This window comes from Astatotilapia calliptera, chromosome 7, assembly GCF_964374335.1.
Source record: "Astatotilapia calliptera chromosome 7, fAstCal68.1, whole genome shotgun sequence".
Classification (NCBI taxonomy): Eukaryota; Metazoa; Chordata; class Actinopteri; order Cichliformes; family Cichlidae; genus Astatotilapia; species Astatotilapia calliptera.
This window is the reverse complement of record NC_137428.1, coordinates 69031116-69053811: the sequence shown is the minus strand read 5'-3', so window position 1 is coordinate 69053811 and position 22696 is coordinate 69031116. Positions and strand designations below refer to the sequence as shown.

The 22696-nt window shown below is 44.5% G+C and overlaps 1 protein-coding gene across 4 annotated transcripts in view; it reads right to left on the bottom strand.

The window, feature by feature from the left end:
- The window catches only part of znf423 (zinc finger protein 423), a 130952-nt gene extending 126168 nt beyond the window's left edge, over window positions 1-4784 (bottom strand). For 2 of the 4 annotated variants that reach the window (XM_026176815.2, XM_080304001.1), the window contains exon 1: window positions 3726-4783. In XM_026176815.2, coding sequence (XP_026032600.1) covers window positions 3726-3765 — 40 coding nt within the window. In that variant the 5' untranslated portion in view covers window positions 3766-4783. Of the gene's footprint in view, window positions 1-3725 lie in introns of all 4 variants that reach the window. The other 2 variants (XM_080304002.1, XM_080304000.1) reach the window with 2 other exon arrangements.
- Window positions 4785-22696: the final 17912 nt, after the last annotated feature.

Here is a 22696-nt window from a genome sequence, read left to right as displayed (position 1 = left end):
CGTATCATTAGTCCGTTCTGTGATTAGTCAATCAACATAATGTGAAGCCATTCTGATGATGAATTATTTAAGTCATTTTTCTGAGCACAAAAGCCGAGCGCTTCCTGCACCAAGACTCTCCGGTGGGTGGATTTGCAGCATTTCTTCGTGTTACATTAAAGTAATTGCAGTGTCTGGGAAAACTGTGATGAACATTTTATCTTCATTGAATGAGACCTGCTGTGATATACGGTCGGGAGAAAGCAGCGCTCACAAAAACAGAGCTGGAGGTGGTAGAATCAAAGATGCTGGGAAGGCGGGGCTGAGGGACAGTGGATGTACCGGACAAAGGATCTCGAATGCAGAGCTGCAGTGGTGGACATGCAGAGCTGCAGTGGAGGACATGCAGAGCTGCAGTGGAGGACATGCAGAGCTGCAGTGGAGGACATGCAGAGCTGCAGTGGAGGACATGCAGAGCTGCAGTGGTGGACATGCAGAGCTGCTGGGGAGGCAGATGAGCCACTGTGGCGACCCCTGAAAGGGGCAGCCCAAAGAAGAGGAGGATCCAGCAATAACTTCCAGCTACAGTGTCAATATGATGTCAGTCAGCTGAACACAGGCAGTAATTATTAGATGGAAGATCGGTTTACACACTGGTGAAAGGCAGACGAAAACGAGAAGGAGGAGATGGGGCGGAAAAGATGTCATTAGCCTAGAAGAGCTTAGCTCGGCGCACACCAACGCCGAGCCCGACCTCACTACTCGCCCTCTCGGTCAAAGCGCTGCTTTGGCTCGACCAACCGCAACAACGCTCTGTACAGACCAAAAGTAAGAGCTTCTCTCCCCTGCCCCACCCCTTCCAATCTTCCCGCTCTCCTCCATCTCCCTGTCACATGCGCTCAACTCCCGTTTAATGTCCTGCAAATGAAGCGGATTTATTAATGTGTAATTAAGTAATAATCATCACTACATAATGCATGAGAGACTCCAGGGGCTAAGAGCTGAGCGAGAGGAAGAGGAGAGATAGGACAGCGAGGCTGCTGGAGCAGACAGAGAAGAAGAAGAGGAGGAGATTTCTGCAGCCTCGCTAAAGACACACATTAAAAACGGATTAATCCACTGAAATAACATTTTGATAAGAGCAAAGCTGCTCTCTTTCATTTCTTCCTCCTTTTTCTCTCACCCCGCGAGCTTCACGGCCCGTCGTCACACCATTAGTCCGCGTTCAATTAACAAACTCCAATTAGTCGAGTCCCCTCACTTCTAACGAGGCCTAATCGCTTTAAAGGCTGCGCTGGTCAAGCAAGAACACAGTGGCTGTGTTACATCAGAGAGGAACACGAGGACTGGTTTTACTGGTTGTCTTCAATATTACTGTTTGATTATATGGGTGCGTGTGACAAACATGTCCTATCATTACAAAGTACAATGAAAAGCAAAGCTGTGAGCAAATCCTATTTATGGCAATCGGATCCAAGTTTTCTTTATTATTTTAATGGCAAATAAAAACACAAGGTGGCTGGCAGGAGATGGAGAAGGTGGATTTGGTCCTTCCTTGTTGCTGTTTCGGTATGCCTGGCTGGCCAGTAACCCCAGTCAGAGCCAGCCAGCCAGTCAGAGTTGGGTGAGCAGGTGAAAGACAGAAGAACATGAAAACACAGATAATCCCCCGGTGATGCTCACCTCATCCTGGCCTCCATCACTCCCTCCCTCTTGCCCGCTCACCTGCTATGTGCCACTGCACTGGCCCCAAACACCTTTCCTACCTTTTACCCTTCGCCTCCTCTTTTCTCCATTTTCCCCCAATGCCCGGTCTTGCCAAGCTGTCAGTGGGGCAAGGTGTGGAGGGGAGATAGCAACATGCATGTACACACAGATGACTGAGTACGCAAAACACACGGTGCTTATGCGAGCTACAGTACAAGGGCCGTGTTACCTTTGTGGTGGTCGTCAGCCTCAGCTCTGCTCGGCTTCGCTTGGCTGCCTGACTAAAGCTAAGCTCTGGTTATCCAGGCTGCCTTAGCGACACACACACAGCCTTCGTGTGCATGATGCATACAAACACAAACACACACAATGCAACGATGGAGCAGTAGTCGCTGGCCAACTGTGCCGAGTATCAACAACACTACAGCCGTATTCAACCCACGTTTCACAGAGTGATTAATGCAGTGCAATTTTCTGTAAAAAGACAAGAAATATCAACAAGTGACGGGAAATTTATTATAAAAACCTGCCACGCCAGAATGATCTCTCCAAACTGTTTTAATGGTGTTATCATCCAATGTGTGGACAAGTTGGGAATCAGAGGTGCAGACCCGAAACCACACATGCAGTGTTTTCTGCAGCATACTAGACAAGCACACGTCAAACCCAGCCTCACTTTTGGAAAGCTTCCTTTATAAAATTCAAAATCCAATTATTTTTATTGGATAGGCGTAGTTATTCCTCAACAGTTCCATTTGTATTATAGCGACAGAGATGGGCCGCAAGCATCAACTAAAAATCGAAACAGGCTTCAGAGTAGATATCTGGAGGACAGTGACGATCACCTCGTCTTCCAAACATAAACCCTGCTCCCCTGGATGGAATGACAAGCAGCAGGCTTATTTTTCTTCCCTGTACATATCACCCACATTATCAGAAACAACCCTCGAGCGAGCACGCGTTCTGTCAGGACATCCTGTGTGGCCCTCCTGCTATCGACAAATTAATCTCACGCTGCCTCCGATGAAACCGGCTTATCCTGGGAACCAGTAGGAGAGGCTGGAATCTGTCCGTGAAAGTCGTGCTGTTAATCAAACTAACCGCCCGGTTCGAATCACTGTCAGAAACCCACTCGCTTCCTAGACAGTCCCAGAAAGGAAAGGCCTGCATGGTGGTGGAGATGGGGGAGGGGGTGGCGACCACATGGTCAGCTCATCCCGTTGCCCATCTGGGTCCCATAAAGGAAACACGGAGGCCAAGGACACCACATGCCCCCATGCACGATGCCCACTCACCCATGCACAGCAATGAATACCATTTTTATGATAATGGGGGAAACTGAGGCCTCCTCTTGCAAAATGAAGCAAGATTTTTTTCTTTCAATCCATCTTACAGAATAAAGACTTTGGCAAACTTTTAGAAAATCAAACCCTGAATTCCAGCTTCACATGTTGCCTGAGTATCTGTTCAACATCTCAGTAAAGCCTGCTATTATATAAAACAGTGCAAACGCACACACACCACCGTGGACTTTCTCTCTCTTACGGTGTTGGAGTTTGAAACATTTGAAGAGAAAATGTGCAAGAAAAAAATTGCTTGAGCCAATTTTATAGTAATGAAAATAAACACGAGTGACCCCGAGGACACGCAGAGTGGGGGCCGAGTGATTTGATTTGGGTCAAACAGTCACATATATCAATACAAAGCAGCATCTCAGGACAAGCTGATTTTTTAAATTACATATTATTAATCAAGCCAATCACAACATCCCACTGTCAGAAACAGACCAGCGATCGCGTGGACCGGACACTGTGTCAGAACCAACGGAGCACATTCAGCTGATGGGAAGGTTCCGGTTAAATTCACTTGAACGCTGCCGTAGCCAGCAGCTGCATGCAATTAAAAAACCAAAATCCAAACCGAGCCTGTGTCGCAAAACTACACGCGGACTAAACGATCCAACAGAAGGCATCTCGGTCACGGTCTCCTCTCCTCCACAGTGCCCGTGGACATGAAGTAGCCCGTACACACTTTCTTACCTTTCACGGAGCGAGGTTTGGCCTGTTTGCGTCTCGACATCTCTGCTCCGGGGCTGCGTTCTTCGTTCTTGAGTTGGTTTGTGTTCCGTTACAGGCGGACACGGTCCGGCTGTCCGTCCTCCCGCACTCCGCCGCTGCTCCTCCGCCTGTTGCAATGCGGCAGCTTCAGTCTCTGAGAGCGAAGCGGCCCTTGGTCCAAACACGCCGGGGCTGAGTGGGGGGGGCTTCGAGGCTCTTCCTCCGCTGTGGCCGGGGCTCGCGCAACCTGTAGAATAAACGGGGGAGAACTTCCCGTCGTTGCCGCGACGCCGACAGCGGCTTTTAAACGTCTTCTCGCTTCGCCTTCTCCGGTGAAGCCCGAGCGCACTGACGGACCAGGGCGCGAGCTGCCGCCCACGCGCGAGGCAAACACCTGAGCAGGTCCCGAGCTGTTTAGAGGGGAGAAAAAGTAACAGCGGGAACCTTCGGGTGCGCGGAACCCCGGAGGTGGTGAGAATGTTTGGGAAATTGCTTTGGAAATGGACCGTGGCTTCTTCCCCAGCGCTCGCTTCGTCTTCGACGGGCTTTGTTTGACTTTATCGAAACTATTTCGCTCTGCGTTTCCCTCCAGGAACCGAGCAGCCTTCTGCGTTCCGTCCTGATAGTCTACACTAGGCAGTGGTGGTCTGGTGGCATGGACATTGCGCTCTTCCCCTGCATCTCCACCCCGCGGGGAATGCTGCTTTTACAACCCACGCTTTCTTTCTGTTAATATTTCCCAGTGTCCTAACGGCGGTGTTAACAGCAGCCCAGTATTTCTATGAGTCTAACCCTTCGCTAGCCTCTGTCTCCCTGCTTTTTCTTTGTCCTGACTCTGGCTACCAGTCTCCCTCCTCCTCCTCTGCCTGCCTCTGCTGGCGGGGCTGCGGCGCAGACACACATAATAAAGCCAAGGCAGGCAGTGCTTGGCTGGAAATGTAGCCGCGTCCCAGCAGGGGGATGTGAGAGAAGGGTCCCGGCGGGGGAGCGCTCTGATCCCGCAGGGAGCAGCTCGGCACAGCCCGGGTTGGCTGAGGCAGAGAGGCAGGAGAGAGGCAGGCTGTGCTGACGGGGAGAGAGAGAGGAGGCGTGGAGAGAGTTAGGCAACAGCGCCCAGCTGTGGCCGAGCGGCACAACTACACCGGGGGCTCTGAGAGTCGAGAGGGAGGAGACGGAGCTGGATTGAAGCACCGAGTAACCGAGGCTAATAGCGTGAGGGGTAATCAGTACCGGTGGCTGCGTGACGTCACCAAGGTGACAGGAAACAAGGCCGTGACGACATCACTTTGCAGCAGTGTTCTTCTGACATGTTGATTATAAAATGTTAGCCAGCTGAGGACAGTGCTGATGTTTTTGACTTCACCTACACGAAGCTGGACGAGTAAAGTAATGTCTCGTGACATTGATTGTTTTTCACTCTCGATGTGCCTTTTCTGTGACGTCATGATTCTGCAGCTAAGTTCATTTTGAACATTTGCTTCTTCTGTGATCGTTAAACGTGCCACCGCGTGTTTGGAAGGTCTACGTCTATGACAGAGAAGCGTGAGCGTCCCAGGCAGATTCATTCATTCAACCATAAAATGTTTTCACATTCATCTCTGTGCTGATGTCTTTACAGCAGCACATTTCCACACTTCCAATGGAGACTTTGTGAAATGAAATGTCTGCTGTGTTCACAAAGGCGTGGATCTCCATCGCAGGTTCAAATTCTGCTGAGCTGCTTCCTACAAGAAACAAACGTGGTTGTGTTTAGGATACACACATGGCCTTTTTCTGCGTTCGCGCGGTGAAAATAAGTCATTCGACTTACTGTAAAGACATAATTCAATTAGCCACACGAGTGTGTGCAATGATGTGAATGTGTGTGTGCGTCGGTCTGTGTTTGTGTGTCTTCTTTGGAGCTCCTTTTATTTCCAGTGAAGAAAAGAGGGACATGTCTGTGGACAATGTACGGCAGACAAAGAGGGAAAAATGAAAATCACTGGGTGCTTTGTTCTTGGCTCTGTGCTCCAACCGAGCGCTCTCTGACCGCAGCTGAGCTTTTCCATGTTCTCCCTCTCTCTCTGACTTCCCCTCTCCCGTCTCTCGCTCTGGTTGTCATGGATAGCTGGGTAACGTGGAGCTCCCTGTGTTGACCAGCAGGACCGCAGATTGAGCCTCCCTGCCCCCCAGCCCACCCCGTCCTCCCATGGAGAGACAGGGCAGCCTTTAAGATTGACCCCCCGCTGGGGTTTGCAAGGGTTTGGGGCGGGGGGAGTTCTCATCTCTGTGCACTCCATACCCTCCCTCGTCTCCCTCTTCCTCACCCTCCAACCTTCACCCTTCCCTCCAAATGAAACGAGTGCACGCCAGGAGACCCGTGTGTGTGTATGTGCACGTAAAGCTCCCCCAGGGTGACGGCTGCTGGCACGGAGGGGCAAAAGCCCTCGCTCAGCGGTCGGTCCTCCTTCCACCCCTGTCCCCCCTCTTCGTTTCTGCCGGTAAATACAAAGAGTGGGAAAAAAGCCCACATTACAAGCTCCTTAAGGGTCAAGGACAGGCCCCACTCTGAATAGCTTCTAAGAGTCGTATTGTTGATTCACATAGCCAGCGATTACACCCTCTGTCATCTCCACACGGATTTGGCTTTTTTATATACACAACAAGAGAACATCAAGTAGCAGCCACTGAATAAGTCGGCCAACAGACGTGCGGTGGGAATTGATACAGACAGCACATCAATGGAATAAACTGGGGGCAGATGTAGAATTACAGCCACAAAATGTGGATTTGGCTGAAAGATTTCATACCTCAACAGCAGTCGCTTTCACAGCCATGTGGAATGTGAGAGCGCTGAGATTATGACGCAGAAATGTAGGTGCCAGAATTATGTGCATTTTTTCATAAATGCATTCTGTATAGGTTACCGTGGTTACATTGTGTCTGTGAAACAACGAGAAAAACCCACTTTTGATGCACTCGTCCAACAAACCGGTGCGGTGTCTGTGTGAGGGAAAAGGATAACTGTACATGCTTGTTGTCATGTGCTGCTTTAGAGCTTCTAAGCAGTGCAGTCGAAAAGATTTCCTTATTGATATCAACCTGAGCATCTGAGTGGCCTGCGTGAAAAAATGGAAACATTAACGGGATGAGAAATACTGTGGACACCGTCTGTTAATACGACAAGGATGTCATCGGCACCAGTTACATTTCTCAGAGTAGAAACATTTAACCCGTCTGATATTCAACTTATTCACTCACACGACAAAATGAGATTTACACTGCTGTCATTCTGATTTGTAGTTTTATTGTAATGAACCTCTTCCACTTTCTGCACTCGAGTCTCAGTTCAGTTCTCACAGTGGTCCGTCTGTGTGACAAAGACGCTACGTCGGCAGCTGTCGTCACAGCGTGCGCCGCAGGCTGGACAGTCGAAGTTTACAAACTTAACCCTTTCATGCGTGGTGGTCGCTACAGTGGACACATTCAAAGGCCGTTGTCTTGTATTTGTGTCAGTGTTGATGATATACTTCCACACGAACACCACACACAGTGTATATTATTGACTCGTCTGTCAAATTCATAAGTCAGAACGTATGTTGTCCACCTAAGTGTAAAAAAATCCTGATTGATGTTGTCATAATTCATGCATGAAGGGTTAAAGCAATTGCCCTGTGATATTGCTGCAAAGTTCAGGTACACTGCATATTCCTCTTTTTTTAGTGTTTATTTATAAGATTTAAAGTTCAAAAAGACATAAAATCACACAAGACACAGGGAAAAATTCAAAAACAACAACATCCAAGCACAGAGAAACAAACAAACCCACCGCTCAGTCAGTCCGAAAGGTGTGAGGAACAAGTCCAGGAAGGAATCGGTGTAGTTTTACACAAAGTGCAGTCAAATTATGTTAATATGATTGAGAAAGGGCCCAGATTTCACCAAATGTAAAGCAAATGCCAGTCAGACCACAGAGAACCTCCTCGATATACAAACATGAATCATCTCACGCAGCCAAACCCTAAACGGGGGAGGAGAGGGTGATTCCAGGCTTCCTGACGGGGACGTCGGGGTGCCAGTGAGCCACAGCGAGTATACCATCTGACTTTACTCTTAGGTCATGAAGCAGGCTAAATATGTCAGTGTGGGGCAGGAGGTTCCTTCCATTGCTTTGTGTTCATCACATAATGAGGAACCGGACGACATATTTCAAAGTCAGCGTTCTGCTTCATGTCATCATTCAGCCGTGAAAAACAATCAGATTACATTTGTTCTGACTCCAAAAATACAAAATGAAAATATATGTAAATGTGCAACTAGCCTTTGGCCTGTATCCTGTTACAATGACTGTGGTCAGAATGAAGACGCTTACTCTGGATTACTTCAACACTCATGTATGTAACGAATAATGGACGTGTTATTGGTAGTGTTAAAAGTCATCCCTGTGACACCCAGCCCATAGAGTAGTAGCCATTTTTATTTATTAACCCTCATAGCAAAATCCACAAAATGTTTTTGCTGTATCATCTTATGTATGATATCTTTTTTATATATTATTATATATTTTTTGTATCACATTTGATAGATTGGGCGTTTTTGGCAACTTTTTGTTAACAACAATGTTTAGACAAAAAAAGAGTTTTGTCCAAATTATGGCAAGTATTGATCATGTTGATAAGAGACAGAGGTCTCAGGAACTCATGTAGCAAATATGATACAAAGGGCATGACGGGGTTAATTAAATAGAGAAATGTCTGTAACGGTGCAACAAAAGAGACGATAACTGTGTTTTCCTCGACCTTGTAGGCTCACAGGTTCAAATCAAAACCAGTCAACAGCCTTTACAGCTCCATGGACCTCACATGTTCTCAGAGACTCAGGTTTGCCTTCTGCATTTGTCTCATAGACTGTACATAAAAGATGGATGTAGCCACCATCAATCACCCAGTGGTGTGCTAAGCCCAATTCCCAGTTTTAGACTGGGTAGAGACATGAACCCAACCTCAGGGCATCAGAAGCACTTCAAGTACCAATCCCAAGTCTGGATAAGTGGTGTCAGGAAGGCCATCCGACATCAATGTCACGTCCAGCACGTGGATGAATCCACTGTAGCAGCCCCTGGGAAATAAGGGATTGCTGAAAGTTGGCTTTAGGTTGCAGCTGGAGGGTAGCATGGCTGATTACAATTTTTAAACCAAGTGCTTATCAGGCTGTCAGATTCAGCTGAATCCTCTTCCCAAAATTATCCCAAACTAATAGTTCAATGAGTTTGTCGATGCCACAGAGTTGGTGAAACCCAAAATTCTCTCTAATCCACTCGTTTTTTCACATTTCATACATCCGTAGCAAAAATGACAATTAGTTAAGTGCAGGCGTTGCTAAAGGCTGACGGCGCCGTCTCCACATCAGCGTGAACCCTCCCTTTGTGTTGAGCTCTCACACACTCGGTGTCCCGAGCACCACTCTGCGTCTCACAGGAGTCAAAGCCCGAGACTGCCGAGGTGAGGAGCGCCCCATCCTCCACACTCTTGCTCCCGAACACGGGATCGTTGTGCTGCTTGCTTGCCTGCCACTAGTGGATAGAGTTCATGTTGTATTTATGTGGCCTAAAGCACACTCTCTCCCTCTCTCCCTTTATCATTCTCAGCCCCCCCGTCTCACTCGCTGCCTGTCTTCTGCCGCGTTGAACTCTCGCCAGCTCTACTAGGTCTCCCCTCTGCAGACAACAGTGTTCCATCTCGTTGCTTTTGCCCTAGATAGCGTCTATTTTTATAGGGAATAATTAGACACATAACTGATTTAAATACTAATACTGAGCCGTGTTCTTTTGTCTCAACTTAATGTGCACTGGGTGCACAATGCCAAAGGTAAAAAGTGCACGTGCATTCACGCGTGCACAGTGTGTGTGTGCACTCTGCCGTCTAAAGTGATTTTTATGCAGATAGGCTCAGTAGTGGCACGGACAGAATGCAGTCTTCTGCATTATTTCAGTATAATTGATCTGTGGCTGCATGTGCTGCACACACGAATACTGAAATGTGTGTTTGTGATTGTGTGAGCTGACAGGGGGCGATAGCATGTGGGGTGTGTGTGTGTGTGTGTGTGTGCGTGTGTGTGTGTGTGTGTGTGTGTGTGTGTGTGTGTGTGTGTGTGTGTGTGTGTGTGTGCGTGTGTGTGTGTGTGTGTGCGTGCGTGCGTGCGTGCGTGCGTGCGTGTGTGTGTAGGCTGCATTCATTATCCAATTGGAAGGTGAAAACAAGGGAGAACCTTTAGCCTGCGGTTGCTTCTCATTAAATATTCAGTGTGGAAACAGAAGAAAGATCAACATTACTTTTAATATTTGTTTAGCCTGTTAATTTACACCCAGTCTCCTGTGCCAAGGTCTTTGAGGAGGTATCAGAGTTTATATGGAGCTCAACAAGAAGAGAAAACGCAGCAGTGATGGTGATGGAGAACTTTCTGCCTTAAATTTTTATCTTTTTCATTATTCTTCTGTCATTTATACACCTTCGTGTTGGTTGACGCTCACATTAAACATGACCAAAGCATCAAACAATGAGGCCGTATATGAATTAGCTGTAAACACACAGTTTCAGGTTGTTCTCGCTCTTAACTCTACGTGGTGTCACTGAAAGTGGTCGAGGAGACTTGTTTCAGACAGAAACACTGAGCTGAAAAAAAGAATAGCAAGTCCCAAAGTCTGTTTCTGTTTAATGCACTATTCAAATTTCTGTAACACCGCAGAAAACACGATGAAATCGATAGAGTTAAGAAAATAGATCAATAGACAGACGCTTCTTTGCTGTCTTATTACAGTGTGGTTAACATTTTCATGTATGAGCAGGCAGTGAAGTTCAGCAGGTCGACTGCAGCTCCGTGCCATTCAAATGTGATGACATTTGCCAGCCCACACCTCTCAGCACAGGAAGTGACGAGCAGCAAAGACGTGCACTTCACACCAGAGCAGAGACAGAGAGAGGAGTCAGTGGGCCACAGGCTTATAGATTACAGACTATATTATAGATGAGCAACAGGACATATGTGTATGTATTTACACACAAAAACACACCTGTGTGTTCTCCCTCACCCGTCCTTCAGGCCTCCTGCCTCCTCTATAAGATTTCTTACATTCATCACTCATCAGAGCTGCCTCTCTGCTGCCTTACACTTTATGCCACTGTACCTAACTTAATGTCAGTTATGGAGTAATAATCAGCAGACTAACAGAAGAGTGAGCACATTTTCTAAAATCTCAGTATTTTTAATATTTTTTGTATTTTTGTCTTCTTTAAAATATCACGACTCCGATGTGGTTCTCCACCTGGAAGAGTGAAGGTTTGAGTTGAAAACATAAACTGTGTGCAAAAGATGCAGGTAGCTGCTGCGACGTCACACACTAGTGTCTATTTAACAGCTGAGCATTTTTAACATTGCCTACTTTCTGGACAATGAGTGTAATGGACATGGGGTGGAGCTAACTGAGAATCACAAAGGATTCAACTCAGGAAATAGTGCTTCATTATTTATTATCCTACAGTGTATAAAACGAGCATAATGCTGTATTAAACGACTTCAAATGGAAAGTAACGAACCATAAATTGATTGGGGGGGGGGGGGGGGGGGAGTATTCTGATCATAAATAAAATGATTAACGGGGCTGTTTTTTCTTCATACCTTCTTCTATCAACCAGAGGTCGCCCCGTGCTGGTCATTTGACAGAGTGCACATTAAAGGCTGTAACTGTGTCGTCTTTAATTATATAGTATAATAACTTTAATTAGCACGATGGTTAGCACTGTTGCCGCACAGCAAGAAGGTCCTGAGTTCAATTCCACCATCAGGCCGGGGTCTTTCTGTGTGGAGTTTGCATGTTCTCCCCGTGTTTGCGTGGGTTCTCTCCGGGTACTCCGGCTTCCTCCCACCGTCCAAAGACATGCAGCTTGTGGGGATAGGTTAATTGGATAATCCAAATTGTCACTAGGAGTGAATGTGAGTGTGAATGGTTGTCTGTCCCTGTGTGTTGGCCCTGCGACAGACTGGCGACCTGTCCAGGGTGTACCCCGCCTTTCGCCCTATGACAGCTGGGATAGGCTCCAGCGCCCCCCGCGACCCTGAAAAGGATAAGTGGAAGCGAATGGATGGATGGATGGATAACTTTAATTATACAGGAGTGCTCACGAGACATGAGTAGATGATCGTGTCTACTAGAGATGGACCGATCCGATATTAAGTATCGTATCGGTCCGATACTGGCCTAAATTACTGGATCGGATATCGGGGGGAAATAAAGAAATGTAATCCGATCCATTAAATATCACGAACAACACTGGTAACTCGCCTCATAATCTTAGCATGTCGGAGCAGTGTGCGTCACGTGATAGAGCGGTTGTGACCTGTCTGCGGTCTGGTTGAACATTTGGAGCTTCGCTACCAACCCGGCATTTCATCTCCGAGGAAGTGATCCCAGAGAGAAGTAAAGCAAGTGTGTAAGTTCATCTCTGAATGTTTGTAAAGCATCCCAGCGTTAAGCTTAACAAGCGATACCTGGAGCGACTGCCTCTGTCTCTCTCGCTCTCCTGCTGCTACTTCAATCATGAAACTGCTTAACGATCAGCTGATCGGCTTTTCTGTCGCGAGTCCGTCTCTCTTTGTTTTTGGCCCACTTTGCACCAGAAAGAGGAAACCAGCGGCTGAACAACAGCAGCACGTTTAAGCTTGATCAGCTGTTGTTAGAATGTATTTAATATTACTTTCTACTCGAGGATCTTTTTCTACAGCTGACGCTGGTAACTGTGCAGGGGCGGATCTAGCAAAGTTTAGCCAGGGGGGCCGATAGGGCATGAACAGGGAAAAGGGGGCACAAAGACATACTTTTCTTTCTTATTCTGTCGAGCTTTTAATAAATAATTATCTGACTCTTACACCCAAAGTTTTAATATGATGTAAAATGTATAAAGTCCATTACTGTATATAGTAACTATTAAGTGTAATATACCCTAGTAAGCTATAGTACTTTTTCCATCTGTGCAGTTCTGTTGAAGAAAGATGTTGAATCTATTTAATATTTCTTGAAAAATAATTGATTTCTGTGCATTTTTTTCACACTGCATCAAATTAAGGTTGATTATGTCGATTAAGCATCATGAGGTGGAGCGTGAGGGGTGGTTCCTTATTTTTTATTTATTTTTTTATTTTTTTATTTTTTTCGTTGCTGGGAGTTGGAGCCCTATTGGTTAGGTTGCTTACTCTTTAAAATACCAGAATAGGGAGGATGGTGCAGGTTTAAGTTTATTAGCTTGATCAGTATTGCGAAACGGAACTATTTTTTTTGCATGCAGGTATAACAGAATAGCGTTAGTGTTGTCGTTGTTTTTTAAACTTGAGTATGAACTTATACAAAATGCAGCAGGATATTGAAAAACTGTTTTATTGATTAAAAAACACTATCGGAGTCATATCAGTATCGGCAGATATCCAAATTTATGATATCGGTATCGGACATAAAAAAGTGGTATCGTGCCATCTCTAGTTTTTACCACCATTTCAATGACATATCAGTAAAGAAGCTCAGAGGCTCAAAGATCACACAGAGGCAACAGTTTGAAAAAGACGGGACTTCGTGGAAAAAACACAGGATTTCAATCCTTCTCCTCTGAACAATGGCCGATGCTGAAGTTTTTAGAGTGACAAAATCTATGGTTCAGGAGAATACTGCAGCTGTGGAGACGTCACAGTGGGGCCCGAATCTGCAGTTGTTTACACAGTTTTCTAACAAGTTGTGTTTTATTATATAAATACAACCCAAGGGTGTCTTATATGAATACACCCCTTTATATTTCCCATATATCTAATTTCATATATATTGGAATTAATGAAATGATGTATTTTTACAGAATATTCTTGTGCTTTTCAAGTTATATTGCATTATGTTCTAGTAGAAGAATGAAGAATATTATTGTGAACTGTGCAGACCTGTAAACTGGTATTGTCTGCTGAATTTCCCGGTTCAGGCGAAAGTGGAAGCATTTCTTTGGTTTTGTTTTGAACAAAAAGTAACTGTGTGTGTGTGTGTAATCTGCATGCATACATACAATGACATGTCTCCGTCTCCTGTGCCTTCAGTCATGGGAGAGTGTTAAAAAGAAACAGTGGCAGCACTAAAATGCAAACCAAATTGACTTTCTTCCATTTTCTTTTCTTTCTTCGTACTCTCCGCTCTCATTGAGTGCTTCGTTTCTAACAATGCCGTGTTTCCCTCGTTGATCAGCCTCTGCAGGGAACCCACCCCCCTTTTTCCTAATTTCCCTCTACCTAAACAGAAAAGAGCCCCGTTAAGGAGCGTCATTAGTGCCAGACCATTTTTTTTGTTTGTTTCCATACTCTCAGAAGAAAGAAGAAATGTTATCTGTGGCGGGCAAACTTAACCCAATTAAGATCTGGTGGGGCGCAGGGGCTTGGCTTGGGACACGGGTAAGACTGCCAGCTTTCCAAGCAGGCACACAGCCAGCCAGTCAGGCAGGCAAGTAGCCAGCTGCCCACTCAGTAACCCAGCAGCCAGTGAAACAGTCAGCCAGCCAGGAAACCAAGCAGCTGCCTACTCAGTATACCTACTAGCTAAACAGCCAACAAATTGGCCTCCAGTTAGCCAGGCACTCTGTCAGGTAGCCAGGCAGAGTCAGCCTCTTTAGGCCAGTCCTGTAAAGCGGGTTTGACTTTTGTGAAATTATTTACTGTCTTCTTTTAGTTATACTTTTAGCTCTACAGCATATACAGTATATTTGCATACAACAGGAAGAAGGGTCATTTCAAGCTGTTTTCGCATATTCCCCGTCTCTCTGAGAAGAACTCATTGAAGATGCTGAGCATGAATGTGAGCTGGAATAAACTGGACTGGTTTGTTACTGTTCTAACAGAGCTGCATTTTCTTCTTCTGTTTCTTTTTTGTTTGCTTCTTCTGCGAGAGTACAGTCCATCGGCACCATGTTGCATCGACACAGTGGTCATGGAGAGCTGCGTTTCTGCACACAGGGTTAATGTCTGCCCGAATACAGGCTGAGGCAAAGATAGCCTCGGGTTAGAATAAAGAGAGGTGCTAGTCTGCAGTAGGTCTATGATCCTGCAGGTACCTGATAAAAAAGTGAGGGAAGTCTGGCACCAAAAACGCTGCACACCTGTTTATAGTTGTTCAAGAATGGGTTTTAGGAACATATCAATTCTTTTTATACATTAACAGAGACACATTTTAATGGATGTGAACTAGAAGCTCTCTGCATTGCAACTTTTGCTGCATTGATAGATTGAGCAACAATGCTCAAAAATGCTTCTAAGACTGCAAAGAAATCCATACGTATCCTTAAGATGACAAGCCCCATCTCAAATATTCGTACTTACTAGGTTATGTTCTTAAAGCCCACCGCATTTATCTTCCAGGACCTTTAGCACCTTAAACGTTGGCACCTTTCTTTAAATCCTGCACTTGAGGCCAGAGAGGATGCCTCAGGGGAGAAAGAGCTGGTAATTTGCTCTAATGTGCTCTTGATGCATGCGCTGCATTGGTGTCATTTCTCAAATAAAGCATTTGCAATTAACTAAACAACAAAAGAGGCCTTGTCATATGCAAATGTGGACTGAGACGGAGACATCATCGCTCCGTACATGGGAGCGGAGACCCCCTCACACAGACACACACATGCACAGACGCAGCATATTTCAAAATCATCAAACCTTCTTCCCCTGGTGCCACACCTCACACTGGCACACATGCAAACACGCTCACCCCATGATCCATACACAAGTGCCAGATACACACTCCGACAGCCAAACATGTTGATAATTAGAGCCTTGTTATTGGAAGGTGTTATCACAACAATTAACACCCTAATGTGTGTATAAATGTGTGTGTGTGAGTGAGTGATGACGGTGATAGGAGTGTGTGTGTGTGTGTGTGTGTGTGTGTGTGTGTGTGTGTGTGTGTGTGTGTGTGTGTGTGTGTGTGTGGTGCCGTCATGTGATGATGGGTGGTGAGGAGGTGTGTGTGCATTCCATTAATTCTTTGTCTCTGTCACACACACATACGCGCACACGCACAGTAAGGGTCCAATGTAACAATGAAACAGTTTCCCATTTGATGAAGTTCCTGTGAATTCTGACACAAAGGCAGCAGGAAGAGGTGCTGGTGATAGATTCTGATTGATATCCAGCAGGGAGCAGAGAACGTGGATGGGTGGGGAGGGGAAAAGAGGGTGATAAGTGAAAAGGAACGAGGAAAGTTGGGGGGTGGACCGTGCAGACATCAAAGAGGAAGCAGAGGAAGAGAAGAGTGTTTTAATTGGGTGCTTGTTTTCTACTTAAATGACCAGAGCCTGGTGGCAAACACACTGCAAATGATACGACAGATGGCTGGGCGTGAAGGCTGAGGTCACAAATAAGAGGAACGCTGTTAAAGGACGGCGAGGCAGAGCAGACGATCGCAAGCTCTCTGTGTTTTCCCTTTTTTATTGTCTTTTACGTATCGATGTCATATTTGATTGGCTGACAGGTCATATACAGAGGTGGAGCGGATACCCGGCGCGCTGTAGCAGCACATCGCTCTTCAAACTACAATATCTGCTGACCATGTCAGCTACTGAATACTAGATACAAAAAGGATGTTGTAAAACTAATAATATTCATAACCCCCCCCCCCACACAACAGTGCACTCCAATTAGAAACAAACTCCATGTATGCAGGTCTGCTGCAGCTTTTGCATTAATGTGCTGACCCAGCAAGCTCAGCAGCGACCTCCAGAAACTAGTGACTGAAAGTAAAGCCATACTCTTTTCATTTTAATTAGTTGAGAAAACAATGTAAATGGTAAATCAGAAATAAAAAGAAAAATGAAATCTATGCGTGCAGGAGAAAAACTGCTAATAAAGCTGAGTGTGAAGCTTTCTGTATTTATCTATAAATGCACTTAAATGCATGGCTTTTTAATAATATCCTCACGCACCATGTGGCTGTACTTAAAGCGACCAGATGGCTTGTAGTAACTGAATAGTATTTATTTTGATATTTTAATTGATATTTATTTAGCTGCAGGAAGCCTTCAAAAAGGATTCAATAATGTCCTTTTGACTGTGACGACGACGCCTCGGGCTCAGTTTCAAACAGCACAAAATACACATCAAACTAAAGAAGTTTAAAGCAGGATCATTTTCTACATAAAATGACAGCTTATTTAAAATAATGTGTTTTTATGGCAGAGATGTACGAAGCTCTAATTAAGTATAGGTAGGAACCAAACCAGAGTGACAGGCTTCAGCACTGTCACGGTCGACAGCAGGGACTCGAGCGCAGAGCAGGTTGATGCTTCCAAACACAGTTTATTTACAACAGCAGTGCAGAATAAATACAGTGAGGGAAATCCAGGGTTCCAAAGGTCCAAGAGGAAGCTCTCTCACACTCGTTCTCGTCTTCACATCCAAACTCACACACGTTCGCACAGCAGGAAGGTCACAGGTCCGGGGAGGAAAACTATCGCACAGGAGAGGGAAATTACTCACAAGGTACAAAACACTTCAGCACAGATTCGCGGGAGCTGAGAGGACGACTAACGTGTCACAATCATCCAGCGACGAGAAGGTCTTTGTCCCAGCCTCAAATAGCGGACAGGTAATGACAACTAATCGCGAACAGGTGTGTGGGCCAAGGGCGGGAGCCCGCAGTGAGCTCCGCCCAGGCAGAGCGGAGAGAGAGGGAGAAAGAGTACAGAACACATGCAGCCTTGGGGGCCGGCTGGGCGGACACGGGCACCATGACAAGCACTATTCTTATTTTAAGTAATGATAAGGTTTCTGTCATCTGGCCTCTCATCAGTGTTGTAAACCATAAACTGGGATGTAGCACAAATGTTAATCTCAGGAAAGTGCAGCATGTACCCCAAACTGAACTTTTATTAGTGCAGCAAATGAGAAAAATGTTCATACAAACGTGTTTGTGAAAATCAGGGACAGTAATTGTTCCCTTCAGAGGTTGACTCAACCACAGTCACTGCAAACTCTGCTTTATTTTACTGCACTACAATCAAAGGATACTGTGAATTATGATGCACAATTAAATTATGAAACTGCACAGTTATTAGAAAAAGCCCTTTTCATGAGGTGCTTAAGGTATTATTAATACATGATACCCACACAGATGAAAAATGACATCAGTTATGACAGATAATCTGAAGTATCTGTAAGCTGTCAGTTCTCTGGATGCTGCTTTTTAAAAGGAAAACTTAAATCAAACACAGTCTGCTAAATCAAACTCTTTAGAAATGTTCTCCTGCACACATTTCTGCAAAGGCTGGAATAATTCTTCAAAGTAAGACACGAGAAATATGAATTTGAGCTACTTGACAGTGCACTGCCTTCAAACACACACAGTGTCCAATCAGAGTCTGTGTGTAGGCTGGTGTAATGAGGTGAAGACAGTTGTCCATTACTTCCTGAGTTGATGGGCTCCTCACAGCAGTGCAGCCACAGCTGGAGGAGAGGGGGTGGAGGCACCATGAGGAGAGTATCAGACACATTCAGCCATATTCCTGCTCTGTGTTTGTGTCACAGCTTATTTGACTCCCACATATAATGTCATCAGTGAAATAATCATAATGCACTTTTTACTTACACAGCAAGTATCTCACAAGTTGTTCTTTTCTTTTCTACTTTTCTACAGTAAGAAAAGTAACAATTTATTCTCAGGAACAGGAAAGAGACGGGAACGCAGCACTCCGTCACATCCACACCCAGTTCCATCCAATTTAAAACCTGATCCTTGTTGTTAAATGAGAGAGATGAGGAGGCAGGAAGATCGTGCCACGATATAACATCTTCATTCATGCAAAGCTAGGACGACGCAGTAATGCAGATGTCACTTTCTATTTATACATATAATTACTTTGACTCTGGGTAGTATGATGTTGACTGTAAAGATGCTCAACAACTAACTGCAGTCACGATGCCAGCATCACAGTGATGAATGAAAATGCTGGTCACACACTCGGTTTGGCACACAGTCGTGTTGTCAGAGAAAACTTTGTGTTTCAGGAGTGTTTAAATTAGCAAGTTTCATAAGAATAAACAATTTGACAGGACAAACTTTTGCTGTGACATCAAATAAAAGAACAGGTCTGTGTCGCCATCTAGAGGTGAAAAGGTGCAACGTCACAGGATTTCTACAGGTTTACGCTTCATGTCAACTCAAAAAAGCACACACGATACAATCCAAGCAGCAGCATCGTTTTTCCTTCAAACAGAAAGTCGATTTTATTCCAGTTTCATGTTTTGAATTAAAATGTTGGGCTGTAAAATCCAGTTTAACCTGCAGCTTTGGAAACTGATGTTTTTCTCCTTTCAGAGGACAATATTGCCTCGCAGTGTCACATGACGGGATTAAGGTAACGTTAGATTTTTTTTATTTTGACAAAAGAAAAGAAAAACATCCCTCAAATGACTGAAGCCCCAAATCTCTTGCTATTGATGCATTATGCATGAAGTGGTGACGTATGGATGTGTGCATGCATATGTCTACATATTTGGTGTATGTGTATTTGTACATGTATGTGTGCATGTACATGTCTATACTTATAGTTATCTGTTACTTACACAGTAAGAGTAGAATAGTTGAAATTTAATACTTGCATATTTCCACAAGCCTCATATGGATAGTAGATGGAAAATATATAACATGTTCAGAACCTCAGCTACTGTTGCAAGTCCTTGTTGTATTATCTTGTTTATTTTGTATTACTTGACTGTATTCTGGTATACTCTTTGTATTCTTCTGCTATCTGTACCTGAGCTGTGGTAACGCACAGGTTTCCCTGCGTAGGATCAATAAAGTCTCATCTTATTGCAAAATCGCTTAATGAAACCTCTGAACAGCGTGCGTGAGTGCACACACCAGGCTGCTTGTCCACTTAGTTTGGTTGAACATATAGTGTGTAACATCTGATGCCCCAGTACCCACAAAAAGTTGTGAAATATAATTTAAAAAAATACAGCACTGTGCAAAAGTTTTAGGCAGGTGAGGAAAAAATGCTGTAAACAAAGAAAGCTTTCAAAAACAAAAGCATTGTTTATTTTCATCAATCAACAAAATGCAGAGAATGAAAGAAGGAGAAATTAAATCACATCCACATTTGGTGCGAGCAGCCTTGGCCTTCTTCTAGGTACTGTTGAAATCTCCCAATTCTTTGAATCTTTGGGCTGAAGGAAGGACAATACTCGGTGTATTTATGCTCAATCAACAATCATTTATTTCCATACAATTCAACACTTAAGAGCATAAGGACCATCATGATGGGGAGACCTGCCTGAAGAGGGTCACAGCAAGTCTCAAAATGGTGACGGGTTGCTCAGCTTTTTATAGTCTCTAGTGGCCCCCATCTAGTCGTAAAAGCCAAAACATCACATTCTTTCTCTGTTACAGCGCCTAAGTTATGACCTCGGCAGTTGTCTCTCTGCTTTCTGTAAGGTGGGGGTGTGGAATGTGGTCTGTCTATCTCCCCTGTCTTAGACACAGAGTCTCCTGCTGACAATCTTCTCTTCATGATTCAACAATTAAGCATGTAACACATCACAGCAGATCAAGGATACAGAGTGATGCACACTTGTCTAATAAACTAATAAGTGAATATGTTCTGTTAACTCAAAAGTATAATGAGAACTAAACTACATACAGATCACACACTCTATATTAAAGGGTATAATATGATCTACAGCAGTATTCTAATTCAACTACTTTGATTACATATATAAGGTAACATATAATAACAGAATAATCTAATAGTACACTGGCACACAGTTTTTGAAGGAACTCGGCTGTAAGGACCAAAAAGCTCTTCAAAGTTATCCATACAGCAGAACGCTGCTGCAGGGCTGCTCTCCCCTCGCTACAGGACATTTACACCAGGAGATGCTGGCCCAGAGCAGCTCACATACTGAAGGATCCGTCCCATCCCAGCAATAAACTGTCCCAACTTCTGCAATCAGGCAGAAGGTGCAACACCACCCGAGCAACAGAGAGGCTGAAGAGGAGCTTCTCTCCTGTCATTGTTACCACATTCTCATATCACGGCTGAGCCTTCTGGCTTCACTACAGCACACTTTAACACCCCACTCACACAATGCTCAGATTTTGAACTGTAAATTTCCAGATTGTTTTATTTATATAATGTAACTCACTCACTGAATATAATGTTCTCTCTCTTTTTGCACAGTCGAGCGTATCAGGTCACCTGCGTGTTGTACTTTTATTAGGGGTGGCTGTAGCCACTGTAGGGCAAGATACTAACCCCATGTTTGCCTGATGGTGGTGGTCAGAGGGCCCAGTGGCACCAGTGTCCGTCTGTCAGTGCGCCCCAGGGTGGCTGTGGCTACAATGTAGCTGCCATCACCAGTGGGTGGATGACTGGATGTAGTGGAAAGCGCTTTGGGGTCTTTAGGGACCAGAGATGGGCAGTAACGCGTTACTGTAATCCGATTACTTTTTTCAAGTAACGAGTAAAGGGATTACTATTGCAAAAACGGTAATTAGATTACTGTTACTTTCCCGTAGGAACGCTGCGTTACTGCGTTACTAAAACCGTGATTTTTTGCGAGAATGTCTCACGACAGTGACGTAAGCGAGTGTGACGTTCGTGCCAACAGCTGTGTGCAGATCAACAATGGATCATATATCGAGTGCAGAGAGAGTATGAGCGTGCAGCGTTTACAGCGTGGAAGTACTGACCTTACTTTGAGTTTGATTCCATAAAAAGTGACAAAAACATTAGTGTCCGCTGTGCGTGGGAAGAAAACTTCTTTTTACAGCGAAAAAAACCCCTAAACTTCCAACAAGCACCGAGTAGCTACGACGTAATGGGAAACTCACAGAGAAACTCACGGATTCTTCCACTGACCGCTGCACACCTGCACCAGGGTAAACCTCCGCCTGCTTTACAGGTGAAAATAGAGCAACAGGACCGCTGAGTCTTTGACTTTATTTATGTTCTGCTGTGTTTTACTTGCATCTATTTGAAAGACTGAGTGTAAACACAAAAAATATTTTATTTTACGTGCTGGAATGTGCAGAAAATAGGTTTAAATGTTAAACTAATTTATTCCAGTCAGAGAATGTTGCAGATAATTAAATGTTTGCTTGATACATAAAGTTAAAAGATTAAAACTAATAAAACAAGTTTTAAAAAGAGACTTTTCCATCTGATCACATTTTGTATGATGATTATGCAGAAAAAGTAGAATTGGGCTGAAAGATCTATCACTTTATCACCTACTCAGGTTGTAAATCGTGTTTTTAAAAAGTAACTAAGTAACTAATTACTTTTGAAAATAAGTAATCAGTAAAGTAACGGGATTACTTTTTGGGGAAGTAATCAGTAATTAGTTACTGATTACTTTTTTCAAGTAACTTGACCAACACTGTTAGGGACTGAGTAAAAGCGCTATACACATGCAGGCCATTTACCATTTTTTAAACTATGTTCGTGACAAATAAAGAATCTTGGTAGGTCGTTCCAAACATCTCGGAGAATCAAGCACAGATCTCCTGTGGATGTCGGCGTCTTCACATCCTTCTGTCTCTGATCCCAGACACACTCGATGTTGAGATCAGGGCTCTGTGGGGGCCGTACCATCACTTCCAGGACTTCTTGTTCGTCTTTACGCTGAAGATAGCGCTTCATGACTTTGGCTGTGTGTTTGGGTCGTTGTCCTGCAGAATACATTTGGGGCCAATAAACAATCGTTTATATTTCTGAAAGCACCTTTCACCTGCCGAAACCCTTTTGCACAGGACTGTAAATAAATTAAAACCATATATAATAATCTTGATTGTTCACAGTAGAATATATGAACATATATAAACTGATAAACAAAGGCTAGACGAGCAGGTGGCAGTAAAAACAAACAGCTGGAACAACTGGCAACAGGTCAGCAACATGACTGTGTAT